Source organism: Morchella importuna (genome assembly GCF_003444635.1).
Source record: "Morchella importuna strain M04M26 chromosome Unknown Morimp01GS033, whole genome shotgun sequence".
In the NCBI taxonomy this organism is placed as follows: Eukaryota; Fungi; Ascomycota; class Pezizomycetes; order Pezizales; family Morchellaceae; genus Morchella; species Morchella importuna.
In genome coordinates, this window is record NW_025763430.1 from 473,460 (window position 1) to 495,537 (window position 22,078).

Below are 22,078 nucleotides of genomic sequence, written 5' to 3' on the forward strand. Positions count from 1 at the left end.
CTATGTACCAATGGGATATCATTAATTTCGAGGAATGAAATGACCAGCTCTACGCGGCGACAAAGACGACAACGGCGAGGCCTCCAGGAGGTGAGGGATGGACTCATCCTATCTCATCTCATCCGGGCTGCTGTATAAGCAAGCTCACTTATGATAGCCATCCATCCATATCCATCCACAGGGTCGATACAGACCCGCGTATCCCGGGTGTTGAAGCAAACAAAGCCCAATTCAAGGTCCTACAATGGTAACCACTCCCATCTACAGTCCAGTGCAACCACCAGTGCAACCATGCCTCTGTACAACCCTCACTGCCATTCTCACCGCCAGCCCGATAATTCCACAACCCGGAGGTTTTTAGTCAGGTTGTAATCACCCCCACGCCCGAAGATGATGATGCAATCCCGCACGCGAGTTATCGTTCATGGTTAATCATCCACCTATCTACCACATCCCCATCCCCATCATCTCACCTCACCTCACCTCACCTCAGGATAAACAATAGCCGCCGGTGCGTCGGCAGATACTTACGGCGGCGCAAGAAATTACCTGACGGCCCGAAGAAGCAGGCGATCCATAGATCCAGAAGGTGTTATTGTCCTGCGTGCGAAGCCTCCTGAGGTAAGGCGAGCTCCAGGCGAGATGGGAGCAGATGAAAAGGGTCCTGTTGCCGAGTAAAATGATTAGTATTGGTTTCATATGGAAGGAAGAAGCGACGTACAGAAGTTGTGTCTACTGTAATGGAAATTTTGATATCTAACTATGCGTTAACTCCATGAGCCGGTTGGTAGTACAGCGGTTGCTGTTTGGGACGGTAGGGCTAGGGTTGTGCTTATTTGCAAATTGCTGCGTTAGCGATCATTTCAACCGCTGGTTCAGCGAAGAACCGCCGTTCTAGTATGATATGGAAAAAAACTCCCCGCCTTTCATCTAGACTGGAGCTCAGCCTGTAGACTCCCGCATCGGATACCCTCAAACGACAGGCGGGGCATGCAAATACCCTTTTTTTTCTTTTTGTTTTCTTTTTGCGGAGAGGGACTTGCCCATAGTCATAGCGAGAAAACTTAAAGAGACCAAGAAAGAGGTCGATGCTGTGGAAAGCACATGAAGACAATTCACTCTTTGTACTCGAGTGAACCGCTGTCGTTACGACACATTCATATGCACGTTTGACGTTTAAGGATCCTCAGGTGAGGTGACAAACAGATGCATCTTAACGCTAGATTCCACCGATCCCATGCATGACACCTTGCAGTATTCCCCTTGGTTTTGTTTTTGAGGCTTGAGGAGGCTTGAGGGCTTGCATGAATGTCCTGCTGAAGGAATTACATACCGGAATTCTCGTCTTTGACAAACTTGTTTTTGGGTTTTTTATCTTTGATCGGAAACTAGCGGAGAGAAAGAGCAGGTCGGAAAAACATTTGACAAACAGTTTGAGTCGATGGTGAATGATGATCGGTTTACAGCGAAGTCTCTTACGTCTTCGTAGAAACTACTCTGACAGTGCATAGAGCCAGAGTTCATGAAGTATGTAGTTGAGGTGGTTTGGTACCAAACTGCATTTCCGCAAAGCACATCAATCCATAAAACTCTGCAGGAGTCGCCTTGCTGGGATTCGAGGGTCGCATTGTCGCAGAGCAGAGCCTCTTCCCCGCACATATTTCTTTTGCGGCAATCCGCATAAGTATCGATCACTTGCTTGTCCCCTGTCAATCCGGAGCTCGTGACCGACGCGACACCTAAATAGCAACATTAGCTATTGCTGCTCCTGATGATGAAAGCTCATCATGATACGTATTCCGCGGTATTATAAAACAGCATACTAGTTTATTTTTGCCAACTCTTTTTATGTACTCTATCGCACTAGGATTCATGAGCTCTCAGCTACATACCTTTAATTGTATGTACTCTAGTTGTTACCTCATGTCATGTCTTCGTAGGTCGAGTTTAGTAGGTACACCACGTGGCCCACCACCTCAAACCACAGACGCTGAGAAACCGCAGCAAATCCCCGGCGGCCCCTTGTTAGAGAGCCAGGGTGCATAAATAAGCCGCTGCCGAGTAAAAACGGCTTCGTGGTGGGATCCGATACGTAACCAGAAGGAAAAAACCGCACTTTAGGGCCTCTCAACGTCTTAATGACATAACTCTAAAATCCACCTTCCCAGATATATGTATGCTCTATGAAGATGAACTCAGGACCTTTGAAATTTTGTGGTCACTGATCTGAAGCTTGCTTGTTGGTTCGAGAACCTTGGCATATTCTTGGCATGGCTCACTAGCCCAATCTGTCGCCGTAGTTAAAGTAGAGTACTTCACCTTCGAGCACGCCAGGGGGAAGGTGCAAGTCTAGAGCTAGGTGTCAAGAGGAGGAGATGTTTCAACAATCCATTGCCCAAACCCCTTCCCTCCAGCTTCACCCTTCTTATGTATGTATGTACCTGTATGTACGTATGTGTAGGTACATACAGCTCTTGAAGCCCCCAAAAAGTCACAAGACCTCTCTGAAAGCTTCTCGATCTTCTCGAGAATAACGCGATAGCCGAGATCGACTGTTCGTCCCACACTGATATTCCAGAGGTACTCTGCCCGAGAAGACCATTGTCCCTAGTCCTGCGGACCCTGTCAGAGTAAGAAATGATACACAACGAGAGCCTACATGTACGTAAAATGCGTATTCAACCTACCCCGGATTAAAGTCTCCCCTGCCCCCTTCAGCTGTCATGCTGCGTGTGGTTACACTTCCACACAAACATCGCGGATATACAACCGGGCTCCGGCCCTTTCCTTTCTTGCCAGGATGAATGCAATTTCAAGTGCCAGGATCTATATGCTCTATGTATGCACATATCAGAAAAAGCTACACTTCTTACTCTCTTCGAGATGCCTCGTTGAGATGAAACAAAAGGTGGATATAAAACTACCTGACTGACTGCCCCACAACCAGCTCGGGAGATACGTGTTCGGCGGAAATATTACCCCACATTAATTATCGTACCATGTACCTTGAGAGGGGGTGGAGGGGCCTGCCTTGAGACGGAGTGATTCACCCCGGTGATCGATTTATACTGAAAGTGGGGGAAAAAAGGAGGGCCGTGGATGAGTTTCTCTTAAGAAATGCAATGTCTTTTCTTATCATAATATGAACCGTGATAGATCGAGGGCATGTAGGGGGCGTTGATGTGTTGAGAAGAAATAGCTGATTAGCATCTGGTGGTAATTAATATTATCATCTTGAACAGCGTGGCCTTGTGGACGTTGTCAGCGTTCTGGATCTTTGGAGATGAAAGTATGTAGCACTCCTGCAATGAGATCTCGAAGTCTTGGTCTTTACTTGGATGCACAGCACTCCTATCCCGGTAATCTGGGTCCATGGGGAGCAGGGGTGGTGGAGGGGATGTTGCATACACACACTTGGCTATCCATGCCATTCTATTCGGTACCGATATCCCCAAGCTTGCGAGTCGGAGCACAGGTTTGTACGTACTCCGCAGTGCCGAAAACCTAACTCCCGTGGCCCCGGGAACACGACCAATAACGTGTCTACATGAGAAGCTCAACTCGCATCTAGATTTTGCATATATACTTGAAACCGTCGTCGTCGACATATTCCTATGATAGGGAAGATATTTAATTGGTGGCTAACAACTCTTTCCCTAGAATGGAGTGCGCACAATCCCATCTGAAGAAAGTGATGACCAGACGCAAACAAACATGAAGATTTTTAGGTAGCCGGTTTTGTTCACAATTGAACCACAAGCATGTATGTAAGGTGCTACAAGACTTCTAACTTCCACTTCCAGCATCAACTTTTCGTTAAAATTATGGCGAAACCCGAGACGAGATAGAAAAAGGAAGAAGGGGTGGCTATCTAGCTCAAAACCAAGGGATGTAGAGCGTATTTCCACGGCCTTCCACATTCTGTTGAGTTTCAGAGAAGCCAGGCAGGATGAAAAAGTAAGTTTCCTAGATGAAATTTACATGTAGAGTAGTTATCTCGATCATAAAAATAGAAAGACCTGGGACACTGATAATGCAAATGCAGCCTCCGTAGGGTACTATCACAAGTCTAGACATGGGGTTTTAGAAGTGGGTTAAATTGTGAGCTGCGCTGGATTAAGGATATCTTTCTCTACATGTACGTGGTTATCATGATCAGTATTATATTTCAGCAGAGTAGAGCAGAAAGTCCAGAGTATGATGATGTATGTACACATGTCGTGCTGCTAAAAAAGCTTTGCTGGCTCGTTTACCCATAAGCGGTTGTGCCACAGGTGCATGGCGCAGCTAGAAAGATGTGAACTTCAAACATGTGCCTGTACCCCGATTCGATTCTGCAAGACCGCGGGCATCTTGCTTTGGCCTCTCTGTTCAGAATCTACCAGAATTGATGGCAGAGTACGTACATTCATCGATTTAGTACTCTTCATATGGAGTGCCCTGTGAAGAGCATGTACTCTACCTAGAGTAGAATGGGTGCCTGCTCTACTCATTACAGACAATTTTCTGACCCGAGACCGTGGAGCTGTCGTCGACCAGGTTTCTACCCCACGCCCGTTCTTTCCCCCTAAAACTAAAACACCCACGGCTGCATCTATTTGGTCTCCCGTCATGGCGCAGTGATCTGTCTGCCAGTAAAAATGGCTGAAGCCACGGACGAGGCGTTTTTAAAGATTGAAATGAGTTAGGAGTCAGAAAAGGTGACTGTGAACGGACGTGGCAGATACATGAATCGAACAGGTATGTACTGATCTAATCCAGTGCGAGGTCTGTTCGCTTCGCATCTCAACCACACATGGAATTAGATTTTAATACTCATGACTCCTGCAGCAGCAGCAGCCGTTATGATGGATGGACATACGGATGATATAACATACTGCTGCTGGAAAGTTGCATGATGACGGATAGCTGGATTGTTATGAAAAGAAGCTATCACCCTGTTCCCATACTCCCGGCTTTTCTGAGGAAAAAGCTATTCCGTTGGAAGCCCTCCTTACTCTGGTAACCTCGCCATCAATTGCTACGAACTGATCAGATCGGTCCAGCCCTACAGTTTGGACTGTAACCCTGCCGTCTCAAGCCTGATCTATTTTCCTATCTACCCCTCTGGCTAGAAAAGACATATATAAAAAGCACGCCATTACCCCGGAGATTCGCTTCCCCGCCAATAATTCCGACTCCATCTGTACTCCATAGGCAGCAGCAACAAGTTCCTGTGTTGTCATTTGGAAACAACTGCAGAAACAACCAACAATTCTCGAATAGTTTGCCCCGTGGGGCCGCTATTTCACTGCAAAATTAAGAGCAACCCACCCACGCGGGTTTATAGCTTCATCGTCTCGTTTACCCTTTACACAACCCCCAGGGGGCTTTTATTCTTTCCCCTTCCTTCTCTTTTTTTTTTTTTAGTAGTCAGCTTCTATCTGTTTAGTAGGTAGTGGGGGTTTGATACAGTAGGGCGTGCCGAGCGGCAGCTGCCAGCAGCATTGACAGAGAAAACAAAAAACAAAACGGAATACAGACAGGCGATAAACGATACCGAGGATCGAATTTTTTTTTTTTTTTTTTTAAAACAGAGAAGATAAAAAAGAAGGAAAGAAAAGGGAAGGGAAAAATCCAGCTGAGACTGCCACACTGCAGTACTGGCCGCGGAACGACCAAGAGAAAGCGAAGAAGATAATTATTACTTAACCAGACAGAGGGGCTGGCAAAATTTATTTCCGTTTCCCGAAGCTCTCCTAAAAGCGGACATCGAGAGAAAAGGAGTCAACGTGAGGCGCAATATTTTGCATGCCAGGGAGTTTCGAAAAGTGTATGAGTTGTGGAAGGAGTTACTAGTATCATATCTGCTTGGTAAGTGAATTCAACTCGGGGATTTGTTTGAGTTATGCCCGTCCCTGCCCCACCCCCCACAGCCCCTGCACGGAAACGATCTATCTTGTTGATGATAATCCCCATCAATAATCTGCTTCTATTCTCATTCTGAGTGGTGGTTGTGGTGGTGTTGAGGAAAGGACGGAGGGGATTGCGGATTTCAGCCCTTTAGCCCTACCTACCTAGTCTTCTTTTTGCCATGCGAGGTTGTTTGGTCGTTCAGCGGATGTGCGGCGGATGACCTGCTGACCACACAAGATCCCAGACTAGAAGTACATACACAACGCAGCTGCTAAGGTACCGCAACTTCCCCAAAGTAGTTAACTTTATTGTGGTGCTTTGCACACTCCGCCATTTCAGCCGTTTATATTATTATTTGGGGAATCTCGCATTTCTATTTGTTAGTGTTCGTCCCTTTTCCCCATATTTTTTGGTCTTCCCAGATTTCCGTTTTTCGCCTCTTTATCACCTTCGATCCACCGTGCACCCTTTGTGTGCGACATTCTTTCACTCTGTCTCTCTCCACGAAGTCACCTGGGTTCAAAGAGTTGGGGTCACCCTTGTTTGCGTTCTGCTATTATCTAAAGCCCAGTCAGTGGTGATACTTCTATTTGCCCCTCGTACCTTTCCAAATTCTAAGATCGCCGGTTTCCTTAAATTTTCATTTCTCAATAAATAAATTTCGAATTCTACCTCTTCCCCCACCCACTTCCATAAAACAGCGACAAGTAAATACTTGAAACACTATTTTTCTATAATTTCGTTTCATATCTAACCTCCGGGAAGCAAAGTAGGCCTCGGTTGTTTTCTTTTCCCCGCAAAAAAAATATCCATTTGAAAACGGCGGCGCCTTCTCTCTGTCCCTTTTTTTTCCTTTCCTTTTTTCCCCCTTCCTTTCCTTTGCTTTCGTTCTTTCGAAACTAGTGGGATCGTATCCTCCCGCAGCAAAGAGCTAGGTGAAACGGAAAACGTCGAAATAGGGAATCGTAACCCCAAGGACAACCCAGTAATACTACATACGTACATACATACCTACCCTTGGGACCACTCAAAGAGCTCATCCGGTACATGGGAAGTAAACGAAGGCTTTTCCTAAACATACGTTCGACTAGGGTAGACAAGTTTACCTGCAAATCAATTCACGGCGTCTGCAGCTTAAACCGGACGTACAAATATCGAACTCATCCTAGCAGAGCAATAGTAGGGGAAAATAAGAAAGCCGGGTTTTCGAGCAGAGCTGGGGTTGGAAGGTGTGAAAAGAACTACATACCTAGCCGGCGACCGACTTGCACCTACCCTGCTACTAGTGTTGGAAATTTCTCAACAAATCTCAACAGTCTTGTCGTCTAGAGTCACGATTCCGGGAAATATATATCAAAGGTGCACAGAAGACTCACGGAATCTTCCCTCCCCCCGATACCCGCACCGACTCACCGGAAGAATACATATATCTCGGATCACTACCCGGACAACACGTGAAAGAAAGAGAGATAGGGAAAGAAGAATTCAAAATCACGCTGGCATCTGGAACTGATCTCCAACTGTAAATATTTGACAGGTCCAAAAATTTCTTTTTATAACGTAGGTTTCGAGTTTCCTAATATCTTTATATATTCAGCTATTTTCCCCTTGCCCTTTATATGTCGCTTGTATATAATCTTGTCCCTGTTGTCAGAACTCGTCACTAGCATTACTGTCGTGTTCCCGTCGCCCCTTTGTTTTGGATTCCTGATCTAATATTGCGTGGTTTGTGCAGAACTCATCCTTCCCAAGTAGCTTTTCGACGCACGCCGCACACCGCACAGACTATACCTACCATTCTCATCCATAAAACGCGCGTGAGGACTAGACAAGCAAGTGGAAATTGCCATCTCGAGCTTCCCTACCATAGAAAAAACCCTGCGTTGCTATCGCAACTGGTGAGTAAATAAATGACATTTGTTCTACTATTTGAAGCTATCTTTGACCCCCCACCCTGTGAGGCCCTTCAATGTTTGATCCTATGAATGTTCACTTCATCCCATCTTCCCTCAGCCCACAACGATGCTTTTCTCTTCTTTTCTTTGTGAATTCCTTCTCTGAGCACGCACTTTTCTTCTGATACGAATATATCTTCCAGCGCGCTAAAACTATATCAGCAACACAAGCTCAGGTTATCAAATAGCGCGTAGTCACGGCCAGTCGCCCCTGCCAACGTAAGCGTACAAACGAACCACGGCCACACCACCGCCACCCGCAACTCGGGCGTAACAAATTAAAACCGGGGGAGACTTACTACAACGTTTTTTTGTCTCTCTGTGTGTTTTTGCAAGACATAACTAGACAAGGAACCGGCCGGAAACGCCAACTCACGGGCTTTTTAGGAAGCAACCCACAGCTGAAATAAGGGCAACAAATCACATCAAGGATCAACTACCGGCTAGTTAGGTACCGCACTAGCGTACAACAATTGTCGTGTGTAAATATTCTAGAACTCTGCTATATCTGCTCTAGTGGGCGGCCGCAGTCAGTTTTCGACCCAAGCCTAGAGCCCGGCGGTCTTTCAGATTTTCACCCTTTTCTCTATCATTACTGTCACTCTGCCAGTCTACCTACCTCCTCGTCCCTAGACTTGGTCCCAAAGGTTGCACGTTCTCCACCACATCGATAACAATTCAGGCATCACGAGGAATCGAATCAGGTCATTTCGGTTCTGCTGTGTTCTCTTTTTTCAAACCTTTTTATTACGAAACCCGCGACTAGATCTCGGCTGTAGATCAGATTCAAAATGAAGCCAATCGGCGGGATCATCACGAGCAAAAAGTCTATCCCAGACAACTTTCGACAGGTAGAAACATTTACGACGGAATATTTGAGTAAACTATGGAAGAGTGCGTCTAACCTATCCCCTTATTTTTCTTTTACTATCTTCCCCCCCCCCCCCCCCTTTTTTTTTTTTTACCCTTGAGATGTTTCTCCCATCCCCAGAAATGTATAGAGAGCATTTCTGTCCCAAAAACTCCCTCCCTTTTTTCAATATCAACATTTCTTACGAGCAGCAATAATCAGACACCAACAACGGGAAGGGGCAAATTTTAAAATCTCAAAAAATCTCAAACCTCAAAGTGGACATCCGTTGAAAACTTATTTAAATAACAGATTTTTAAATAATAATCAAAAAATGCGCACTGCTAATAATTACTCCCCTTTGGGAATTTAGTCTACACTATCAACCGCGATGTCCTCGATAAAGGCCGCCGTCTAGAGAATCTTTTCTGGCGGATATGGGGCAGCGAACGAATGAATCGGAACTTTTCCGGGCAGAAGGTTTCCCAAATATTTACAATGATCTTCGAAAGCGAATCCGGATTTGAACTTAGAAGACCACCTCCTCGGCCAATCCGCGCAGCTCTTCCGCCACCCTCATCCCCATCATTGATGGCTGATATAGACACTCTCAACAGCCCCCGCCCAAGCCTGGAGATAGAATGCCCTCCAACCCCACCGCCTAGCCCAGTACCCCCTGTTACGTCAGTTGTAGGATTCCAGTTAGGGACAAGCTACTTATCGAAGCTTCCCTCGCAAACAGCCATCACCGCATCGTTGCGGAAGAAATTCCCAGACGCTCCTCCTTCGCCACCAATACCTTCTCGGTCTCCAGTAATTGCATCAACGCCAATACCATCTATAGAGGAAGTTGAAGACACAATATCTCCACAGCTCCCGCCGCCGCTACCTTCAAAATCAAACTTAACAGTAACCATTGTTGCAAACGTTCAAGTCAGCCCCGGTGGCGCCGCCTCATATACCACAGTTGCATCCGCTTCGGATTCTTCGGAAGGCCCCAAAGCCAGCAAAGTTCGAAAAGCTAAATCTGATCGCCCACCGCCTCGTGGACGTCGGAAAATCGTCGCAACAAAGGCGACGACCACCAAAGCGACAACAGGGCGGACTACAGTGGCGTCTAAGAAGAACATGCTGCGGCCGGCATTGCCAAAACGGAAGAGTAGTAGTTCTTCGAATACAGCGGTTAACACGGCGGTCTCGAGCCCGAGTAATACGCTAACGGTTGACGTTGCGCGGTCATTGCCGTCGTCGAGTCAGCAGAGACAGGACAGGAAACGGAATTCTTCAACGGAAGGGGATGACGAGGAATCGAGGAGGAAGGGCGATGCTGTAGGAAGTGGATGGGTTGTGGACCCAGATTTCAGAACGAAGTACCTAGAGCAGAAAAACAAGGAGAAGCTGGGAACTTTGACGAAAGATGTTTCGGCAATTGCTATGAGTGAAGCTGTGACCAAGAATTCAAGGAGGGTAAAAGGAAAGAATGTTCGAGTGGTTGATGAAATTGTACCATTGAAGGGACTGTCGGAGGATATGGGAGACGCTCAGGTGGCACCTATTGTCACCGTGCGTGATGTGGAAGTTGATGATCAGGCATCAAATCTACCACGACGGAAATCCGAATTAACACTGCTATTCGAGGGAGCGAAGAAGGCCGGAGAAAAGAACGGGAAGGAGCGCAGCACCAAGAAGGTGCAAGTAATAATTGAAGGAGAGATCCGGCGGTAATCGTGCAGGCAAGACCACTTGGGTACTGTCTGTATTTATGTCAGTCGGGCGGGGAAGGGGGAGGGGGAAGGGTGTGAGAGGCATGCAAGGAGATCGAAATATTGCGGGAGGATTCGAATGTGAAGCGGAGGTACAAAGGTTATTATTTGCATTTCCCTTGTCGGGCAACGGGGATGTTCCCTGCTGTCAGGTCGGGGGCCCGGCGCCGCGTCTGTTTTCTTTCTTTCTCTTGGTTAAAAAAGAGCTTGGTTTATAACGGAAAAGTGTTTTTTGTTTTTTTTCTTCTCCTTCTTGGTTCGTTTCTTTCATGTGTGTGTCTATGTGTGCGTTAGTTAGTTTCGATCGGCTCTGGATGGGTCCTTATCATTTAATTCAGTATGAAATATATGTTTTTTCTTTTTCCTTTCCCTTTTCCCTTTCCTTCCGTACATACGTACCATTCCTTTATAAACCTTTGTGTACTTGGGGGGTGGGGGGGGGGGCACAAATCAAAAGTCTACTCCCCCACCGAGACAGAATTTACAGCAGATCTTGGGACGGTTCCTCCCCCCCTTACACTTTATACAAGTACTGTACCTATTACTCCTTCTTCTCATCATTGTTGTTGTCGTCATCATTGGCCCCTGGCCTGGCTACGTGTTTTCGAGATCGACTATTTTTTTTTTTACTTTTTTTTTCACTCAACTGTTTTTTTACTTTTTGCGTCCGTCCCGGTCGAGCCCCTCGGGACAGCTAGATAGATAGCTCTAGCTACCTGGTAGCCAGTTATCAGTAACACTATCTGGTGGAGTAGCTGCTGTGGTCGGTGCGGACTGCGTGTAATTGGGTTACGTTTTGTAGATTCGATTCATATAATAGACTCATGGTTTAATTTTCCGAGCCGTACCGTCTCTCTTACAAAAAAAAGCTTATGCTGATCATTGACTATCTTGTCCAGTCTACTTACCAACTAGAGTAGAGTGCCTAGAGTCTAAGTAAGGTAACATGAACTACCCTAGATCTAACTATCCCTACACCTACCCACCTACTCTACCCGTAACCAAGAAATGCAAAGTACTCTATCAAGGTATGTATCGACGTAGCATCTCTAACTAGTACCAAGATCTGATCTCTGGCCATGGCCCGGCCGGCCCTGGCCTGTGTGCGAACCCTGCATCGATCAAGGGCAACCTGGACAAGGCACACAGGCAGCCTCGCTCTAAGATGATCATCACGGTCATAGCCTGGAATGGGTTGTCTTGGTTTCCGGGGTACGGTTGACGTTACATACATGTGTTGGGGAATTTGGCATCTCGTTTCCTTGGAGTTGCGGGCGCCCCCGGAGGTAGGTGGAGTATGTACCTACTGATATCATGCAGGGCTGGTGGAGAGATGTTTCGTACGTCGATAGTGTAGATATGTGGTTAGGTGGTTAGGTGGTTAGGTGGTTAGGTAGGTAGGTAGGTGGTTAGGTGTGTCACAGGTCACTGGGACGGATGGGGGAGGTCATTAATTGGGTTGACTGACTCGTTAGTTGGCTGGTACCGGTCAATGACTGGTTGGCTAGTTTATTGTCATAGTGGTTGGTTCGTGAGAGTGAAGAGGAAGGTGGGGGGGGGGCGGGGAGTACAGAGCTAGAGCGCTAGAGGGAAGTCACCTGTCGTGTGCATATCGTGAACACCGAGTAGATGATGCGGAAACATGTGCACAAATAGATAATGAGAAACAAAATGACTGATAATAATTCCGTTTCTTTGGCTCTGGAAGCACAGGCTGAAACTTTAAACCATACGATGCATACATGTATCTATCTATCGAATCCATACGCGTACGTACGTACACGGGATGGAAATAAAATAAAGCTTAAGCTAGGCAGATAGCAAGTAGTTGGTTATTTGCGAATACTCAGCTCGGCCTACTATGGAACTCACGATACCTATCGCTATGAAATTAATCAACCCAATCCGAACCGAGAAGACCCATATATCCTATCCACCACTGTCTCAGTCTCGGTCTGCTCTACCATAGGTAGTCACGAGTCGAGTCGAGAGAGTGGGTGAGTAAGAGGGAAATGATAGATAACGTCCAGACCAGACCGGAGATATCAGAAGTTCGAAATCAACCAAGCTCACGTTACCAGCCCAGATAACTGTAAGATGCCGTCTGATATAGTTTATAGTTTACAGTTACGGTTATAGTTAATTATGGTTACTGCTGCTTGGCTCGATGTCACGTTGCACTGCTGCTCTGCTGCTCTGCTGTGGTACTCTACAAGCCATCTGTGGTTCCGGGTGTAGAGTACTTAGGTCGAGCATCTCCTACTACTACATAGTAATAAAAGCCAATCCAGAGTCTGGCAGAGTAGATTACTAACCAAGCTTAAGTCTCACCACCCATCCTCCCTCCTCCTCGACATCGTCCCACTACAAGGCTCTGGCATTAAGTGAGCGAACTAAATGGGGTGTTGGCCGGTAAGGATCCGTTCACTCACTTAATGCCAGAGCCTTGTACATCCCCCTAAGTGCCAATTATTAAACGCAACCCCCCCGATCGGCCATCCTCCCCAAGATCTAGCATTCCCAGCGTAGCTGTGACCCGCCAGCACAAAACAGCGCCAGCGAGTAAGAACTCTAGGAGATCGTTCTGCGCGGGGACACGCTGGGCAAGATCTATCCAGGGTGGTGTCGAGGACGGGGGGTTTATGCTAAATGACGGTGACGGAGGGGAGGATCAGGGAGGGTGCAGGGATCATGTGTGGGGACGGTTGAGGGTGGAGGGGAGGGTGGTGACGTAGTGGCTATAGTACTAGTACTCTAGGGGAGTGCCGTTGGGGGGAATTCAAATCGGTCAGTGCGGCCTTGCGGGTTTGAGTGGGAGGGGGGAAGGGAGGGGGGGGGAATGTGCAGTGGAAGGGGTACATAGAGAAAGGGAAAGGGGGATAGTGTAGATATGTAGGTACGCTGCTAGTATACTTTATTTTACCTACATATACACATTCTCTACATGTCATATCTCGACCTCTACTCGACTCCAGAGCAGAGCAAACGGGGAAGAAAAAGGGTCCCATTCCCGCATCGCAGCCTCCCCAGCCCGCCAAATCAAAAGCTTGTCCTGGCGTTGATCTGATGGCCGCACACACATGTAGAGCAACCGGCATCGTACCGGTAAAGTCCCCTTATCCATTTAATTCTCCCCTTGACGTAACAGACGTCATGCCGTTTCTACTTTTACATACCTTACTGCCTGCCTGACGGGGTTAGGATCAGAGAGGGGACGTGCTGTGCTTGGCCTGCGGAAGGGAAGGCCAATCAGCGGGAGCCTCGTCTCGTCTATCTAGCTTACAGCGTAGCTAGTTATCTACTAAACTAGACTAAACCTACTTTTTTTTTCTCTCCCTTACTCACCAGCTGGCCTGGCTGTGATCGACGGGAAAGTCGTCAGGGAAACGTAACGTAAGGTCATTTTTTTTGTGTCGGTGTCGGTGGCTGTTTATTTCTTTTTACTTATTTTCCCCGGACTGGAGGGAGGGTTGACAGGTGGAATCATATTTTGCTTTTTCTTTATAATTTTTTATGCGGTTCTCTTTTTTTTTTTACTTTTTTTTTCTAGAGTATGTTCGTTTGTCGACTGGGGAGGGGGAGGGCTGAGATAGAGGAGGCAAGAGAGGTCGGAAGGAGAAGTGCAAAGTATGGTACGGTAGAGGGGCAGAGTACGGTACACAACGGCTGATTCCCCCCATATGGACATTGGACATCTGGATGGGCAATTGACATTGGATCATCATGAATGGATATGTAGCAATCATCCATCCATCCATGAGCCAGTACCTCCATGTGGCCCGTTTGTCGCCCGCGATTCTCCACTGGAGTCGTTAGACAAGTATGTAAGTCAGACTCACTCCTGCTCATTCATGCTGCTCTATCTACATGTACAATGTATGTATGTAGAGCCTGTCTGTACCAGTACCTACATACATAGATCAGTCTAGCTGTAGCTAGTAGGTATGGAGCTCCGGAGCGTGGTGAGCACACGACAGACAGACGGACACGACACGACTCGGTACCTACCCCTCTCCTCTGTACTCTAGCTCAGCTCTTGGGCAGACGAGACGTGGCCCGCCCCGCCCACCCGCCCGCTCGCCCCAACAGGATCGTCTCCCGGGTAGAGAGAGAGCAAGTCGGTAGTGTACCGCTAGTGAGTAGTGTAAGTGAGCGGCGAGTAACGTGATATCGCGTTGGCGACGCGAAATGGGTGAAACATGACATCCGCGGAGCGAGTGAGCAGCTGTGCGTGGAGCGAGGATCTGGGGGGGATGTGCAGGGAGCCGGAGGAGATCGCCTGGTGAAGGGACCAATTGAGGAGCGAGGGGAGGGCAGAAACGAAACAGTGTCGGGTATGAGCAATGGAGATCCGGAAGGGAGTGTGAGTGATTATGGGGTAGGGGTGTATATACTATGGGGGGGAGATGGTATACAGATGGGGAAACTCATGCTTGTTAGCTCACTGAGAAACAAAAATAATCTCACCTCCGAGCTCAGTCAGTCTGGTCAGTCAGTCCAGACCTGCGCAGAGTGAGTGAGCACCAATTTAAACACCCATCCCCCCCATATCCCCACACTCCGGGGGGCCAGGCCCCGTCCCCGTCCTCTCTATGTCAGTTTGTTTATTGCTGTGCCCCCAGCACAGCAATCTAGGTACACTCCACAAAGTATCACAGCGCAGCACAGGCCAGACCATGGCCCAGACCCAAAGCTACCGAAATAATCCCTCCCTCCACCTACCCTGCCAGCCGCGGCCCCGAAACATACAAGAACCACGGACCAAGCGCCACGAAACACGCGCGCGCCGGAAAGCAAAAAGGAAAGGAAGGTCGAAAAGCTTGGACCCTCGTGGGGGAAAAGGAATTATTATTGAATGTTTAATGCGCGAGGTTCGTGAGTACGTGAGTGCCACGAGGAGAGGCAGGGAGAAACAGAAAATCGATCGTGAAGTCGAGGCAGCGCAGGGAAGGGGGTACGTGGTGTGTGCGTGGAGATTGGATGGTGGTTGCGGGCTGTGTGCGAGAAGAGTGGGAGGATGAATTCGATTGCGGGGGACGCAGAGAAAAAGAGAGGGGATAAGAACGGGAGAGGGGGAATAATACGAGTGCGATTCGATGCTGAATCGGCGGCGAAGGGTTGGGGAAGCTCGTGTACTCTACTGTATGTACTGTAGGTTGTGTGTGTTATCGAGGTAGGTAAGGTACATGATGTAGGTTTTGTTTTGAGAGCATTGTAACTTGCAGAAAGTCGATTGTAAATCCGATGTCGTGATGTGGGAAATCGCAGCCAGGTCGGCGAGTTTCCGTATCCTTCTCAGGGAAAATCGTAATTCCGATTATTTGTTTCTCACTGTCATTATCACTATCACAAGCTGCTGCTGGCCATCCATCCACCCATCCATCCATCCATATGCTTACTCTATGCCAGTATTAATGCGGTGCGGGTGGATCACGCGAGCGACGTCGTCGTCGTTGCTTCATTTAATTTTGGGCAAAAAAGAGTCAGAGTCATGGGAATTTGAAATCCGATTTCTGTTTCTGTTTCTGTTTCTACCCTTTTATTTATTTTGTCACTTTGTCGTATCACAATCGTCACAATCACGAGAAAGGGAAAAAGATGGGAGCGCACCCAAAAAACGTTTTGACCGGAGATATTTTTTTTCCCCTTTCACATATCATTTGAAATTTCCGCGCCATGATGCTAAGTTGTAAAAAAAAAAAAAAAAACCTTCTAGATATGGTGCGCACACTCTTAAAGGTGACACGGTGGTATCTGGAAGTGGCTGCAAGGTGAGCTCCAAGGCCAATGAGGGGCTTATTTCTAGTATTCCTGCCGCAATTCATTTTTGAGGGGGTATAAATGGGTATATACTGTTCCACTTTGCTCAGTCTTGGCGCCTTTTACATACAAAAATCCGCAACTTCAAACTCTTATAACTTTTTAACTAAAGTAGATATCAAAAATCTGGAAATAAAAACTAAAGTTCATCACTAGTACTACACTTTTTATTTATAGATTTTTTTTAATTTTTTTTTTTTGGTAAAGTTATAAGCCCTCGAATTTTCGTCACCTTTAAGAGTGGGCGCACCATATATGTAGCTCTATCCCCCGGTACATGAGTAAAGTAGTAACTAGCGCGCTGGTAAAATTCACAAAAACAAAAAGATCAAAGCCATAAAAAAATGATGAGACCCAGAAAAACACCATGGTGAAAAAAGAGATATTACTATCCTTTCCAAAACCCGCCAACCCGTCACCCTCCGTCATCCGACATGAACAGATACAAAACAGACCGCTAAAAACACAGAAAGGGAGAAGAAAATGCTTTCCCAGGGTAGTTATGCACATACAACATACAGATACATGTACATTAGCCAGCCGAGCTAGCTAGAAGGCAGACAGACAGACAGACAGAAGCAGCGGAGACGAAGCGGAACCGGGAGCTAGGGAAGAAGGGAGAAAGGGTAGAACAGAGCCAGAGAAGATATGACGTGAGAGGCCGGAGGAGAGAGAGAGAGAGCAGAGAGGGGGAGGTAGGGAGGTGAGCCACGAGACGAAAGACGAGACGAAAAAGCGTTGAGTCCCGCTCGCCGCCCCCACCCCTCTCCCAAATCAGACCAGCGACCAGCGACAAGCATGCGACGACGACAGCTTGTTGAGGATACGAGGACACGAAAGTGTGCGAAGCGAACCCCATGATGCTGTCTGTCTGCCTGCGCTGGTGTTGTTATGTTGCCGGAGCCGAGTTATTGACGACATAGCATAACCCCCGTACCGCCGTCCCTTTCTCTCTCAAACTCTTTCCCCTCTCTCGAGATCACCCCGATGCACGATGTTCCTTCCCTCATTCAACTCCCACCCCCTCTCTACCTCCCACCCCCCGAATAGCCACCATAACCGCACCCCATACCCCCCCCCCCGCTCTGCCCTCGCCTCTCCCCTCCCGAGTAGGCCAGACCAAACCGCAACACGACCAATCACTAGCGCGGCCCCCCGCCGATAGCTCAACCGAACCAGCCAATGACCGCGGCCCCCGTAACACCAAGCCCGCACCCAGAACTGCAAAAAGGAACACGACGAACGAACGCGGACGGAGAACGAGTGGATGGGTAATAAAAAACCATTTTTTTGTTGTTAAATCGCTTTCCAAAAAAGGTTTTCTCTTTCTTTCTTCTGTCTGTCCATCCCAAAAAATAAAAAAAGTAAAAGATACACAGGCTTTTGAACCTGGTCAAGGAAATCAAAAAACCCCAAAATATTTGTCCCCGAAAAAAAAAAAAAACTCCCGTTCAAACGCCGTCGCTCCAGTGAAATTTTTTACCAGAAGGGAAAAATAAAAAATCAGAAAAAGGAACCATGACGTAACGTGACAAAAAAAATAGTTAACACCCCACCAAAAAATGGAATAGGAAAAAAAAAAAAACGATGCCCCAAATACGAAATCCGGAAAAAACAAATAACTAGAGAAAAAACAAAAGCAATAAGATCAACAAGTACCGGAGACTATATGGAAAAAGGAAAATAGTAATAGGAAAATGACCCAAACTAAAAGTATAACCCAAAAAATAGTTTCGTCGATTGAGGAGGGAGGATTGTTGTAGTGGTAGTAGTAGTAGAGGAGGAGGAACGAATCGAAAAAAGATGATTTGGTTCAGAAATCTGAGAGTCTTTTTATCGCTGCTCGTACTCGTTCGACAATGAGGCTAATGAAGGGAGATCTATTGAGGGTCTTCGGTATGGGCTCGGGGCAGTGAAGATTGAAGTCTTTCGGAGTCCGAGTTGCTGTAAAGGTTGTTAGTAAATCTTACTTTCGACATGTGAAGGTTCTCTCTCTTGGTAATATCTTACCCTGCAGCTATCGCAACGTGTGTTGATCTGGTTTACTCTTCCGCGGCATCCTCTGGGCTGGTTTACGCAAGAGAACATTTTGAATTGTTTGTGGGGTGGGATGGGAGCGTTGAAAGCTTTAGGTAGTTGTGGTAGTGGTAGAGTAGTAGTAGTAGTGTAGTAGTAGTCTCTTTGTAGTAGTGTAGTAGTACTATCGATTGATGAAGCTTCTTCGAGGTGGTATTTGTATTGTGCGTAGTACTGAGTTGTGTGAAGGCAATGTTCTTCTTCTTGATGTTCTTCTTGTGATTGATGGAGAGTCTGTTCGAGGAGGGGACTGTGTTCTTATAAGGTGATATTCAATTGAAGGGTCCTGAATACTGTGCGGATCGTGATCTGATGGAAGGGTTCGAGTTCTTGGACGGGGGAATCAGGGCGTAATATATCGTTGGAGTGGCTGTATGGGTTTAACACATTGACTGGTTGTGGTGAGTGTACTATTCTACCTGCTTTTGATGGATACGTACCTGTGTGAGACGTCGTAGGGTAGGGCGGACGCCCGACCGGGGGGGGAGTGGCAGCATGGATGATAGCATGGCAGGGTAGACCAGGATTGGGTCATGTCTATTTTCTCCCAAGTTGCAAGGCCAGACCCGGGGGTATGTACCAGAGTCACTTTTTTTTATTTTGTTTTTTCTCACTTTCCTATTTGCCTTCTTGGTTTTTTTCGCTGTTATTACCACAGCAAGGCCCAAAAGGGGGTTGGTGTGGTCTGCGGCAACAACTTGATGCAGGCGATCTTAAGAATCCAAGTTTCAGCCCTCTCCGCCAGTAGCGCAATTGCAGATGCTTGGGTTGTGTCTCTCTGTCTGTTCTCTACCTTCTTTCCTGCTCTACAGGAGTGGGGCCGGGGGGTGAGCAGCCTGGAAAAACCTCTGGACCTCGCCCGCCCTTTTCTCGTTGTTGGGGTCCTGGCCGGGCCAGCTTGTTGTTGTTGTTTCCATCTGGGCCCTAGGCCTTTTCTTCGGGGAGAAGAGTTAGATTTCTCTTGGGATCCAAGAGTGGTAAAGTGTAGTAGGGACCTGGTGTAGAACGAGAAGCCATGCAGCGCTTTTCCTGTTTATCTTGGCCTGCTATTTTTACTTGTGGGACCCGGGTCAGGACTTTGGGAGGCAGTGGTCCAGGTCAGCATGCAAGTGCTTTCTGTGTCGTGCATACTCGCTCACTCGACTCTAGCTCTGAGGGTCCACCACCGTGCGAGTGGAAGAGAGAATGCATTACTATTGCAACTATTATTATTACTCTACCCACCACCACCATAAACACCAGTACATGCCAGAGGAACGTCGTCGCAAGGCTGACGAGACGATGCCATAGTCGAAAGTCTAAGCCCTGGCCAGCGCAGAAAAGGGTGCAATTTCTGTTAGATACTGTTTTTACTGTTTCGAGGACGCAGGTGCCGAGGTTCGTGGGCTACGTGTAGTTGGCGGGGGCCGGGAGAGTAGAGGGGAGGAGGGGCGGCTACGGATCGATAATGTTGTTTTGGCCCGTCACATTTATATGTTATGCGCAAAAAGGGTAAACTGGAATAAATACGGTCGAGCCTAGATGAACCAAACTGAAGTGAAAATGGAAAATGGAACTGAACTGAGCTCTCACGGTTCATCGAAAAACGAAATATGATAATGCCCTCCCTCCCGTACTGAGACCGCAGGACCCGTGAGCCCGGCCTATTGGTATTGGATGGTGGTGGTTAATGTTTGGTGGTTTATGCATTATTTGGTGTTATGTATGTATGGTTATGTAGGGGGAGAATTAACAAAAAATGCGATATGCAAAAATCGATTCTCGTTTTTTATGATTTCTGTCATTTTGGAGTTTATCCTGGATGTGACGCGCTGGATGCTCTACCTAGTCTAGCTTGGTTATGAGGTGAGGTGAGGTGAGTTGCAGAACTAGGTGCATGCAGACACCTGTGATCTCCGTGATGTTGCGCCCCGCATTTTTTTTTTTTTCTTTCTTTGCGACGGAACTTCATTACTCTACCGCTAGTATGTACGTGTAGTAGCGACATAACATTTCGATAGAGTCATGATCATGTATGAAGAATAAGTCCTTCAATATTGAAAAGTCATGTCATGGCCTAATATTATACAGGCAGGAAGCAGTAGCATTGATCCGACCCAGCTCGAGGGCGGGCGACAGCAGTTTCCAGAGTAAGTATGTGCTGCCAGAACTTATCTATTTGCTGTAGGCAGGCTCGCGCAAACCTCACTCTCCTCATCGTCCACCGAAAAAAATTGCACATCACCGTTGCCTCCTCCTAACCCTGCACCATGGGGATTCGGAATTGACAAAGACCCCGTCATGGGGTTTCCGGAATTTACGATTATGCTGAAGTTGGGGAGGTTGATGCGGCGCCGGCGCCGCGCGCGCGGCTGCGGACATACAGTACCTACTCTGTCTCAATTGTCTTGCAATTGCTCTACTCTTACTCTACCGGAGGCGGGAGGAATGGAGGGAAAGAAAAAAAAACCTTTCATACTATTCTAATTCTAGAGTGATAGTATGTGCATCTATCTAGCCATTGGACGAGACATTGCTAAATACTTACTCAGGCCTGGAGAATTAAGTTAATCCGGCCACCGCGCGCGTATCATCGTTGTTCCCCCCGAGTAGAGAGGGAGAGTCTGGACACTGGATCCATGGACGGAGGGCGCGTTCAAAACAAATCCTGGTCCGCCCGTGGTCCAGACAGTAACGATGATCCCAATTCCAACGGCCGGGACTAGAAGAGGCGGAAGGCCTAGCTGGGGAAACAACAGCCCACCACACAACAACAACGGCACTCTGATAAACATGGGCTGGTACAAGAGCTAAAGGGGAAGGATCGTAGCATATGCATGCAGCGCAGGGTCCAGAGCAGAAGGAATCACTCTAGAGCAAAGACTACCTAGAGCGCCGCCGCCGCTATCGTGAAGGAAAAAAAAGGAAGCAAGGAGAAAAGAAAAAGCCCTTCCGTTGCGCAATTGCTCTGCTGGCCGAGCGAATACTCACTCGTTCACTCACTGCATATCATTTAGCTCTGTTCTGCTAAACTTGACTCTAGATCACACGCCCCAATCCCCAACAATTACAATCGCGACATGGCTGCTGCCACTGACTCCTCCAGGCTCCTCCTGCTGTTGCTTCTGTTGCTACTGCTGTTGGCGCCGGCCTGCCCTAATTCTAGTTCTCTATGCTTTCCCACGATGGTCCCTCCATCCCATCCACCCATTCATCCCTCAATGGGGGATGTCGAAACGACTGCGACGGCTACCTACAGAACATGTAGCGTGACTTGATTGACCTAGCACAGTACTTACCTCCTCGCTCCCCATGTATGAGAATAGTTCGCACAATACACAGGGGAGCCTCACGATGGTAGATGCAGGGCAGCATACTCACACTGTACATCCCCGGCTATGTACGGAATGTCTGTGGAAGCTTCCATCGGGGAGTCTGTGCAGCACCTGGTGCTTGCTGTTATTCCTAGACCCCTTCCTTCGATGCGATGCTGCACGAGGCTACTAATACTCTAGAGACACTCTGGGGAGGGAGGGAACGGGGAAGGGGAAGCTAGGGGGGGTTGGTATGTAAGCACCACAACCCGGTGTATTTGGAATGTCAGCCTCGTCTCTGGTTCCTGAGTAAGTAGGTGGAGGGAGCGAGTAACATTACCCAGGTGGGTATGGTGGTCTAGAGCTGTGTACCTTCTACATGGTACTCTACTCTATTATCCTCATGTAGGTATGGTACTCTATCTA

The 22,078-nt window shown here is 47.6% G+C and overlaps 3 protein-coding genes across 3 annotated transcripts; 2 read left to right on the forward strand and 1 right to left on the reverse strand.

The window, feature by feature from the left end:
• Nucleotides 1–592: 592 nt before the first annotated feature.
• LAJ45_09047 (uncharacterized protein) lies at nucleotides 593–2,986 on the reverse strand (the record flags this gene model as incomplete). Its single annotated transcript, XM_046118593.1, has 8 exons — nucleotides 593–664; nucleotides 722–735; nucleotides 1,431–1,739; nucleotides 1,893–1,909; nucleotides 2,470–2,622; nucleotides 2,688–2,712; nucleotides 2,768–2,835; nucleotides 2,925–2,986. The coding sequence occupies 8 exons, from the start codon at nucleotides 2,984–2,986 to the stop codon at nucleotides 593–595; spliced, it is 720 nt and encodes a 239-aa protein (XP_045968270.1).
• A 5,655-nt stretch (nucleotides 2,987–8,641) lies between these two features.
• On the forward strand, nucleotides 8,642–10,425 carry LAJ45_09048 (uncharacterized protein; the record flags this gene model as incomplete). The annotated part of the gene is made up of 2 exons (XM_046118594.1): nucleotides 8,642–8,744; nucleotides 9,074–10,425. The coding sequence occupies 2 exons, from the start codon at nucleotides 8,642–8,644 to the stop codon at nucleotides 10,423–10,425; spliced, it is 1,455 nt and encodes a 484-aa protein (XP_045968271.1).
• Nucleotides 10,426–20,405: 9,980 nt separating this feature from the next.
• LAJ45_09049 (uncharacterized protein) lies at nucleotides 20,406–21,064 on the forward strand (the record flags this gene model as incomplete). The annotated part of the gene is made up of 3 exons (XM_046118595.1): nucleotides 20,406–20,488; nucleotides 20,832–20,838; nucleotides 20,891–21,064. The coding sequence occupies 3 exons, from the start codon at nucleotides 20,406–20,408 to the stop codon at nucleotides 21,062–21,064; spliced, it is 264 nt and encodes an 87-aa protein (XP_045968272.1).
• Between the last annotated feature and the right edge of the window lie 1,014 nt (nucleotides 21,065–22,078).